Source organism: Petaurus breviceps, unplaced genomic scaffold (assembly GCF_028583685.1).
Source record: "Petaurus breviceps papuanus isolate PSGF00001 unplaced genomic scaffold, PetGlider_PUasm1.0 91133, whole genome shotgun sequence".
NCBI classification, from domain to species: Eukaryota; Metazoa; Chordata; class Mammalia; order Diprotodontia; family Petauridae; genus Petaurus; species Petaurus breviceps.
In genome coordinates this window covers 67,630,012-67,641,077 of record NW_027187419.1, presented here as the reverse complement: position 1 = coordinate 67,641,077, position 11,066 = coordinate 67,630,012, and the positions used below count along the sequence as shown (strand labels likewise).

Here is an 11,066-nt window from a genome sequence, read left to right as displayed (position 1 = left end):
AGAGAGAGAGAGAGAGAGAGAGAGATAGAGAGAGAGAGAGAGAGAGAGAGAGAGAGAGAGAGAGAGAGAGAGAGAGAGAGAGAGAGAGAGAGAGAGAGATCAGGAACTTGCAACTTGTGTGGAGGTGGCATGCCGAACAGTTTTGGAAACAGCTGGTAGTCCGTTTTGGCCCGACCCTAGAGTATTTCGAAGGGAAATAATGTGATACATATCCGGAAAGGGAATTCGGAGTTTAAACGCTAGACTGGGGAGTCTTCTCCGGAGACACTAAGGAACCACTTCAAGTTTTTGAGTAAAGAGGAGTGTTGGGGTCACACCTGTGCCTTGGGAGGATTATTTTGGCAATTGTGTGGAAGAGGATAGACTGAGAAGGTAGACTGAAAGTCGGGTGACCCATCAGCACCTGTTAAAGCAGTGGAGACAAGTATCTTTAATCAGGGTGGTGGCTGTGTGAGGGCAGAGCACGGGACAGATGCGAAAGGTAGAGTTCATCTGTCTGGGAGGTAGAATTGACCACGGTCTGGCATTGAGGGGGAAGAGACAGGATGGCTCTGATGCGTCTAGGGCAGCCTGGTGGATGCCCTCCACTGAAATAGGAAAATTTGAAGGAATGTGGTTTAGCCGGTAAAATAGCGAATTCCCTTTTGCAGAATGACCTAATGACACCCAGGAGGCAGCTTAGCTATTGATGTAGGGGGTAGGGGAGGTTGTGGTATATTTTTCTGAGAGGTATCCCCACCTTATTCTGTTAAGCATTTGGGACATTCACTTACAGGGTCAGAACCAGATTGGGTTTAGAAGAAGTAGATTTGAGTCAGGAAAATCTAGATTAAACTCCACCTCAGACTCTGGGCAAGTCCTTTTAACTTTTCTGAGCCTCATTTTCCTCATCTATAAAATAGGAATAAAAATAACCCTTCCATCCCTCCTCTCTAGCTGTGCATCAAGAAAGCATTCAATCGATACCGGTAGGACTAAACGTCAGGGGAAAAAAAGAAAGGCCAAAGACAGTCCCTGCCCTCAAGGAGATTACAGTCTGTCTGCGGGATGAGGGGCCCAGGGTGTCCGTGGGAGGTAATCGAGGGAGCCGCTAAGTGTAAAGCGCCCCAGCCCAGGGGGGCTCCGAGGCACGCGCGCCGACCTCGGCGGGGGGGTCCTTTTTTCGGGGGCTGGGGGGGGGGGGGGGGGAGGAGGAGGAGCCGGGGCTGCAGCGCCCGCCCCCCGTCACATGGCCGAGAAGCCACAACAACAACAGCAGCAGCAGCGGCGGCCGCGGCGGCAGCAGCAACATCGGGCCCGCGGGGAGCGCGTCTCAGGAACAGGGGGCCCCCAAGGGCCCCATCTCCCCCCTCCCCATGGAGGAGAGTTTCCTTCACTCCTTCAGCAGCTTGAGCCTGCAGCCGCCGCCGCCCCCGCCGCCCCCGCGCCGCAGACCCCAGCGCCGGGGCAGCTTCAGGAAGCACCTCTACCTCCTGCGCGGCCTCCCGGGCTCGGGGAAGAGCACGCTGGCCAGGTAACGGGAGCTGCGGGGCCTGGCGAGCGGAGCGCCCCCGACCCCTCACGAGCCCCCTGTCACGCCGTCGCGCGCCCCCGCACCTCCGCTCGCGCGCGGGAGCTGGGGAGGGGGGCGTACTACGACGGCTGCGGGCCCGGCCCCCGCCTCACTTCCTGAGCTTCCCCCCGAAGCTGGGGGGCGGGGGCGCGGGGGACTGGTAAGGGGGGAGCCGGGGCTGCAGTTGCGCGCTCTTTTCCGAGCGTCCCGCGGGGGGGCGGGTCGGGGAGGAGGCCCAAGTGGGAGCGGGGGAAGGAGGAGGAAGATCACCCGCTGAGCGGGCACTGGGACGGAGCCTCCGGAGATGCCATGGGTGAGGGCAGGTGGATGTGGGATCACCGAAACGACGGTGGCCTTCCCTTCAGCGGCCCGCAGGTTTTCGGGCCAAGCCCCGCCGGGAAGGGGCGGCCAGTCAGCCGGGGTCCGAGGGGCTGCCCGGAGGCGCGCGTGAGCGCCGCAGCCCCAGGTGCTCCGCAGACGCGGCAGAAGTAGTCACGAAGTACCCACTGTGTGCCGTGGGGCCCGTGCTTGCCCCGAGGCGGTCACATAGCTTTTCTGGAGCCTGTTTTCTCATCTGCACAAGGGGGATAAGAACACTTGCACTGCCGACTTTTGCAGGGCTGCAGTGAGGACTGAATAATAATAATAATAATAAAAGTGCCAGAAAACACTTAGTGGAATTATTCTTTCTAAATCTGGTGACCCCTTACCCACACAAGGAGGCAAGCAGAAGTAGAAGCTGAGCGGAATTCTGGAGCTCACGGGTTTCCTTCCTTCCTCATCGCTCGGCTCTGTCCAGGGTCACCAGGAGTGACCAAATCCACCACCGGCCTCTCAAAACCCCTGTTTTTCCACTTGACCTTTGCAGCCTTTGATCCTGTTGCAAACACGAAGACCTTGATACCCCTTTCCTGGGCTTTCTCTTCCCTGTTATCTTATGATTCTTTTCCTATTTCCTGTGCCTCCGAGAAGGAGTCGAGGAATGCATCTCCTTCCCTTGTTCCCCTTTTTGCCCCACAAGGGCTCTTTCTGCATTCTCCTGGCAACTTCATCCTCTCTCAAGAATTATCACCTCTAAGCAAACGACTGGCAAGGCTCCATCCTCAGATCCTCATCTTAGCCCTCAGCTCTGGTCCTCATTTCTAATTGATTGCCAGTCTTCCACCTGGATGCCCCCCCTTCCCATACCTTCCCTTCCTTTTATATTTCCAGTTACTTGCCAGCTCTCTCCATCCATCTGGCACCTCAAAATCAACATATCCAGTACAGAACTTTAAAAAATCACGTCCTGACTTCCCCATTCCTGTTAATTACACAACCGATTTCCTCCTAATTACCCAGTCCTGAAATCTTGGAATCATTGTTGCCCCTTGCCCCCTCTTTTACATTGTGTCCAGTCAGTCATATCCAGTTGTTTCTGCTCTCCCACTCACAATATCCTTTTCCACTCCTACTGACCCCACTGCAGTTTAGGCATTTTATCTCCTTGTTTTTTATTTTACATTCTGTGCCCCCATACCAGGAGGCATGCCAAAAAAAAAAAAAAAGCAGATGTGCAGAAATTTTAAGTTTACTAATTTCCTTACTCATCTCTTTACTAAAACCACTCTTTCCAAGGTTACTAGTGACCAAATTTACTGGCCTCTTACAGTTCCCTCTTTCTTCCACTGCCAGAGTAATCCCTTAGGTGAACAGGGTCTGTCATGGCTCTCATTGGTTCTGCATTGCCCACTTAAATAAGTATGAACTCAACAGCCAGTGGATCCCCACTCAGACCCCAGTCTACCTTATCAGCCTTGTTTCACCCTTCTTTTCAGTCTATGTGCTCCAGCCACACCATACTACTTTCTCTCCTCTCATCCTCTGGCCCAAGTCCCATGTCCCTCCAAGAATATTCCCTTGATCACTTTTAAGAAAAGTAATTCTTCCCTCCCTGAATCTTAGACCTCTGTTTAACTTCTACCATGCCCTCTATGATTTCTGTACATGTCTCAATCCTACATTAGATTGTAATCCTTTTGAGGGCAAGAACCTGTGTGTGTGTGTGTGTGTGTGTGTGTGTGTTTGGGTCTTCTGCACCTAATTTAGCACCCTCTTGCACATAGAATATTCTAATAAACATTTGTTGAATATAAAGAGAAGACACTTATGAATGGAGTCCACTTCTACATTTATGTTTAGCTAGATAATAGTACAGGCCAGTACTGAATCTTGGTGAATAGAACAGTGTCATGGAGATTAAGCATCTGATGTCCTTTGGGCATCAGTGAACAGGAACTAGTTTGGGACTAAAACTGGATGGTGCCAATTTTTATTAAAATTTTTGGTTCCCCTAGAAGCCTTTAAAACAAAACATTATATTTTAACAGACCTAATGGTACTGGTGATTCAAATGTGGTCATTATGGCTTTATCCCAAGTACACTGGTCAGTTGGTTCTCTCTTGGCTGAGTGACCAACTGTGTGACTTTGAACATGTTTCTTCATTTGTAAAATGAGGGGTTTGTATTCAATGTTTTATCTATCCAGACTTTTCTGGCTCTAAATTTCCATTTTCTAAGAGACTGTGGTTCTGACAGTTTCTATAGGGGTGAGGGATTAGTCAGCTTCATTGTTACTTGGGATAAAGCTCAATTTGCCTAGGGTTGCAGAAAGAGGGCTAGGGGGCTCTTTTTGCACTTTGATGGCCTGGAGGAGCACCCTGGATTGTTTTCAGTCCTTATGAAATGTGGATTGGGGGAAGTAAGGGGAAAGAATCCCTTCTGAATTAGGCTCAAAGAATTTTAGTTGTGGAAATGGATCTCTAGCACAATATTTTTTTTTTCAACTCCCAACTATTTCATTTTACAAGACTGAGGCCCAGCTTTGATTTCTTATCCAAAGTCACAGCTAATTAGTGGCATAGCACAACAGGTACTAGAATGCAGTGTTCTTATTCATCAGAGGACATCTAATCCAACTCCCGTTTTACAGATCAGGAAACTGAGGTTTAGGGAATGTGTGCCTAAGAGCATATGAAGTGGCAGAGGTAAGATCTGAACCCAGGTCCTCTGGCTCCAGAGCTAGTACTTTTTCCATTGAGCCAAAAATTATTTACACCCCTCTGCCTCTTGGTGTATATAAGCCTAGAAGTAGGAAACTCTAGGAGCTATATATTTCAATAGAAAAGGCAGCTCAGCTAGAGAGAACTGGACACAAGATAATGCCTTGTGTTCATTCTTCTAGGTAGAATTGTAGGGGAAATCACTTTTTCCAAATTTGGTCATGTTTCGTTTCCCAGATCAGGGTAGTTATTTCTTCCTGGTGAGACTGGGAATGGAAACAAATTCTGGGACAGGAAAGAATACTGAGAAAGGAAGGGATCAGGACCAGGTCAGGTTCTCACCTTTTTTTTTTTTTTTTTTTTTAAGCAATCAGGGTTAAGTAACCTGCTCAAGGTTACACGGCCAGTTATTATTTCTGGGTGTGGTGCTGAGCATCTGAGCCTGGATTTGATACAGGTCATCCGGACACTGGAGCTGGCGCTCTTACTCGCTGAGCCACCTGGCCACCCCTAAGCAATTGGGGTTAAGTAACTTGCTTAAGGTTACATGGCCAGGTGTTTCTGGGTGGGTGCTAAGTGTCTGAGCCCGGGATTCGATCTCCAGGTCTTCTCAACACTGGAGCAGGTGCTCTTACTCGCTGTGCTACCTGGCCGCCCCTCTCACCTTTTTTTTTACACTACATTTTTATAGTCTGAAATGATTGAAAAATGGGGAAGACTTCTGTTTAAATTCTAGGGATGTTAAGTCAATTCGAGTAGAAACTTGTCAGAGAGAACATTGAAAATTCTTCCCATGGATTGAAAAGTATAAGTAACTCAGCCAGGGAGAGATTTTTAGAGAGGTATTGACAGGTCAGGAATGCTGCTGAAGGAAAAGGGAGGCCTGTGCTTAAATTTTGGGGTTATCTGCAACATGAAGTTGTGAAGATTACCTTCCCGAGATTTCAGCATCCATGGGGGGATACACTTGGAGTTTTTCCAATTGGTGAGAAAGAAAGTATGTAAAGCACTTTGCAAACCTTAAAGCTCTGTGTAAATGCTAGCTATTATGATGATAATTATTGTTATTCTTAATTCTCTTTTACAAACCTTTAAGTCTTTGTGCTGGAGCAGAAAGAAGGCTGGGCTTGGAGTCTGCACTCAGAGCTGGCTGAAGATAGTCCCCTGTGTTCTCCTGCCTAAAAGGAGGCCCTCCCTTAGAGCAGAGGTATCTAACATACAGCCCTACAACCATCCTGAGCTCTGCCTGAAACAGATTAAAACATAATTGGGAAATTCTTAACAAAATAAATATGTAATGAGTCACAGATCATATTATTGCATTTTGAAACGAAGTCAGTATGTGGCCTGCAGGGATACTTGTATGCAGTTTAGTGGCTTTCCTGTTTGAGTTTGATACCTCTGTCTTAGATTGTAGTTTTTGGATTTTTTTTCCCTCCTTACCACCCTTTAATCCCCTCTCAGGATCAGGAAATTTGTTTTGCTTGTCATTTCCCTCCCATGTATTTTTCTACACCAAACTCTGTGTGTGTGTGTGTCTGTCTGTTTGTGTCTGTCTCTGTATTTAATCTTCCTTTGTCCCTTTCTGATATGAATGAGTTTCATTTAATGCCTATTTCCCCCAGACCTCTCTGTCTATTCTCACTCCCCAGTGATGAGAAATAGAAAGTCCCCCATACCTCTTGTTTCTTCCTCCTTGCTACACTAATATATTTCTCCTTTTATGTTCCCTTCTTTTTTCTCTGTTTAAACATTCAAGCCAATCATTCCTCCCTAACCCTAGGACCTCTGTTTTTCTCATTTAACTCCATCAATAGCCTTTGAAAACATTAAGGTTTTGAAGGGACACATGCTTCTTCTCCTATTAGAATGTTAGCACGATATCATCATACATTTTCCAACTGCTCAAATAAATTTATCTTTCTGGGTTTCTCTGGACTCTTGTGTTTATATTTCAGAGTTTCTTCTCGACTCTGGTGTGGTCATCAGAAATACTTGAAAGTCTTCTATTCCATTTTTTCCCCTATAGGATTGTATTCAGCTGTGCAGGGTAAGTTTATTCTTGGTTGTAAGCCTATCTCTTTTGTCCTTTTGGAATATTGTATTTGAGATCTCTCATGTTTAGTAGACACTGCCAGGCCTTGTGTGATCTTGACTGTAGTTCTTGGTACTTGAACCACTTTATTTTGGAAATTGCAGCATTTATTTTTTTGACAGGGGATCTATGGATTTTGGTTATGACATTCCTGAGACTTTTACTTTTGGGATTCCTTTTGGGAGTTGATTGGTAGATTCTTTCATTGTTCTGCCCTCTGGTTCTAATAGAACTGGGCAGTTTTAACTTATGATTTTTTGTAATATAGAGTTCAGATTTTTGAAAAATCATGGCATTCAGGGATTCTGATTCTTAAATTATCTCTCCAGGTGTTCTTTCTTGCATTTTCTTCTATTTTTTAATCTTTTGATCTTGTTTTAATATTTCTTGTTATCTCATGGACTCATTGATATCTGTTCTATTCTGGTTTTCAGGAATTCCATTTCTTAGGTAAAGTTCACCATTTTTTCTTTTAAGTTACTGATTTTTTAAGTTCTTTCCTCTAGAAATTTTATTTCATTTATTTCTTGATATTCATGTACTTCTTATGAAAAATCCATTTTTTTCCATTTGAATCTATGCCTGCAGTTTTATCAAGTTAGATTTGCAATGGTGTTTATATTGATTGTTATATATTTTTGAAAATATTAATTTCTCCAATCTTCAGCCAGATTGGGGCTTTGAATAGTGCCGGGGCAGAGCTTTACTTTCTGCTTCAGTTTTGGGTTGGGGTGGTTTGTCCTGCTTGATTTTGACTTGGGTGTCCTGGGTTTTTGTGCTGACCTATACCTCCAGGAATTTAGTAACATTTCTACCTATCCCCTACCTCCTGGAGGTTCAAAGCATGGGAACTTGAGAGCCTTTCCCGGCATCTCAGAACCCCTGGACTTAGAACTGGTCTTTTTTTTGTAGTTCTGGGATGGAAGAAAGCTTTTTTTTTTTTTTTAAATAATTTCTCATTGGATTTCTTGATAATTATTCAGTCTGATTTGAAATTGCTAGAATAGGTATATGGGAGCTGCATGGTTGGCCTCTCTTCCTCTCCACCCCTTCCCTTTAGGCGGCTGTTCTTGCCATGGAAGGTAATTTCAATGGTTCATAGAACTTATGAGTCTGGAGCTGGGAGGGACTTTTAGAACCTCATAGCTTCATTTTACAGCTGGGGAAACTGAGGCCCAGACAGGTTAAGCAAGTTGTCACAGTTCACACAGGTTGGAAGCAACAGGAAACCCAGTTTCCCTGACATGAGTCAGAGCTTCTCTTAGGGGGAGGAAACAGATAAGGATTTTTGGAAACATTACAAGCCAGCCAGAGAGACAGGACATAATTGTGATGGGGTCACTTCAATTTTCCAGGACTTTCTGGGGTACTTTTTTCTTTCTCAATTTCTCTGTCTCTTTCTCTCCTCAGCTTTTATTTTGCTATTTTTTTGTTTCTGTCAAGGAGCATAATCTTTGGACCGTGAAGGATAGAAGTGGCTAATAGAGAAGTCAAATGATATATAAGTGAGGACATAATAAGAACACTCATGCCCTTGATGAGCTTATGTTACCTGGTCCACATGAACTCCATTCCAGGGGACTGAAAGAAGTTGATGGATGTAATTGCTGAGACACTATCAGTGAAGGTTGAAAAAATGTGGAAAATGGGAGAGGTACTGCAGGCTGAGGAAGGATACGTGTCTCTGAACATGGAGTCTACAAACCATAGGCCAGTGAGCTTGATTTTGATTCCTGGCAAAACTGTTGTGAGGCTCACATGAGAGCACGTATTTGAAAGAAAGAGCTTTGTAATGTGCTATATAAAGTCATCCACTGGAGAAGGAAATGGCAGACCACTCTCCTATCTTTGCAAAGAAAACCCCATGGGCAGTATGGTCCATGGGTTCATGAAGAGTTGGACACGATTGAACTACCTAACATATAAAGTCATGGGTTTGTTAGTGTTGTTATTAATCAACAAATACTCATTGTGCCCACCCATATGTGATCCTGGCAGTGGAGTGAGTCTGCTTTTCAGTGATCAGCATAGCTAAGTTTGGAGGAGCTTATCACCAGTAGGCTAGACCCTTGGTGGTGAATTCTTAAGCCATGGCAACCAGTGCAACAACAACAACAAAAATACAAAATGGTCTTCGATCCTGTGTGGCCCCCTCCACTTTCTGCAGTGATGATGGCAGAGGTAAAGGAGGCTGAGGATGCTAAGAATTGCTTCATTTTTAGATTGTCTTTAAACTTTAAATTAGATACTTGTTCTTTAAATGTGTTGCCTTGGGACTGTTAGACTGTAAGCCCTTTGAGGGTAGGCACTGACCTCCCTAGGCCTTAGTTTCCTCATCTGTAAAATAAGGGGGTTAATTAGATGGTTTCTCAGGTCCTTACCATCTCTAGATATAGGATCCCCGCATCCTAAACAGGATAGGTGATTAACAAGTCAAAACAACAAATATTATTAAGTAGTTACTATGACCCTGTGCTAAGTGATGGGGATACTTGCTACACTAATAAATTTCCCCTTTTATGTTCCCTTCTTTGCCTAAGGTAAAAGACGGTTTCTGATTTCAAAATGCTCACGGTATAATGGGGAGACAACATACAAACAACTGTGTAAACATCACAAAAATTATATTGAGAATCATATATTAGGAAATTTTACATAGAATATATTATATTAGAAAATGATTCACTAATACTGGAATCATTTCTGAATCAACTGCCTGTATAGTTAGACCAACTGTCTTGTTACAGCAAAGATAAAAATTTGTACAGAGCTAAGAGAAAGAATAAATATGAGAAAACAGTATGATACCTAATTTTTAAAACTCCAGCTTGACCTCTTTAGACAAGTTACTGGTAATCAAAAATTGGGATATGAGTGGAAGGAAGGAATAGACATTTGGGAAAATGCTTTCCTATAGAAGTTTAGTCATTTAAATAGCTATAATGAAGAGACCAAAAGTGCCTAAAAATGCTTTAGTTGGCAGATACTAAGTAGAGATCTATGGTAGCTAAGGCAAATACTGATTTTGTATATAAACTTGTTTGTGAAATCTTAGGGAGGATAGCAAAGGGTTATGAGCAGCATCACCTTGTACAACCAGTTTAGAGAGAGCTTACAAAGAGACCCAACTGGAGAAAATCATCCTGAGGGCATTTAAGCGTGACTCTGGAAGGAGGATAACAAAAGAAAAAGAAAGCTCTGCAAAGATTGTCAGTTTTTAATTTTTTTGTTTGTTTTTCTGAACTTGATAAATGCCAACAAATGTGAACATAATGCAAAGAACAGAAAAAAAAAAACTATTGTATATGAAACCACAAATCTCATTTTGCATGACTGGGTTTTGGGGGGGTATGTTGTTTTTGTGCTAACATTTTCTTTGCAAATTCTTTTGACCATCGATGACAATGGAGCTGGAACCAACATATTTGGATTCTAACACTATGTTTTTGGATGAACTTAGAGAGAAGGTAGAAATAGTACTAAAAAGCAAAGACAGTTAAAGCGGCTAGATTGGACCAAACGTACCTAGAGAAGATTGTGTTAGGCTCTGAGGACCAAATTTACAAGATGTAGAAAGGAAGAAAATATAAAAATTTTGGAATTTATTTATGCCACACACAAAAAAAAGACGACTAAGAGAACTACTATCAACCCGAAGGCTATTTTCCCACTAGAAGGAAATAAGTAGACTTCTATAATTGATATTCGATGTAGAGCACATCTATGCCATTATTTAGTTGACTGAAAGAAGACAAAATCTCACTATGCTTTCTGTTTTGTGTTTATTTAAAAAAAAACCCAAACCTTTAATACAGCAAAATTCTGTCTTAAAGACTCTTTTCTAATAAGTTATGTCCCATGCATACATCAAGATTATGCAAGATTCCTTGAAAGATACAATCAATAGAAAGGACATTTTTTTATGATTAATATCAGATGAAGTACATAAAACAAGGAGACATTTTCTCAAAAAAAAAAAGGTATGTGGCATTTTCATGGATATCCAACACAGATTTCAAGTTGAAGAAAAATTCCTTACAGAAGTCCCTCAAGATTCTCCTGTTCATGAATGATTGCATCAGACCTCAGGATGCTTCTACTACAGAGACTCTTGGATGAGATCCATAACCAAATCCATGCAAAACATCCCAAGTAGATTAAGGAATGTCTCTTTGCCAGATAGTACAAAGATTGTGTATGTGTATCTAGATCTATCTATCCTTTTTGACTGTCTGTCTATCTGTCTGTCTAATCTGTCTTTGACAGACTGCATTTAGACCTGAGGTTGGCCTGACATTAAATAGCAGAGTGAACTAGATTGCCTTTGGGAATGCAGAGCTCCCAGAATGACCGTAAAATTCTCTCTGAAACAAAGGC

At 43.4% G+C, this 11,066-nt stretch overlaps 1 protein-coding gene across 4 annotated transcripts in view; it reads left to right on the top strand.

Annotated features, from left to right (window-relative positions):
* Positions 1–11,066, top strand: part of N4BP2L1 (NEDD4 binding protein 2 like 1) — a 120,310-nt gene that overhangs the window by 91,077 nt on the left and 18,167 nt on the right. The window contains exons 2-4 of one of the 4 annotated variants that reach the window (XM_069080337.1): positions 1,259–1,513; positions 5,691–5,801; positions 6,553–6,644. In XM_069080337.1, coding sequence (XP_068936438.1) covers positions 1,259–1,513; positions 5,691–5,801; positions 6,553–6,644 — 458 coding nt within the window. Of the gene's footprint in view, positions 1–1,219; positions 1,514–5,690; positions 5,802–6,552; positions 6,645–11,066 lie in introns of those variants that run through there. The other 3 variants (XM_069080338.1, XM_069080339.1, XM_069080340.1) reach the window with 3 other exon arrangements.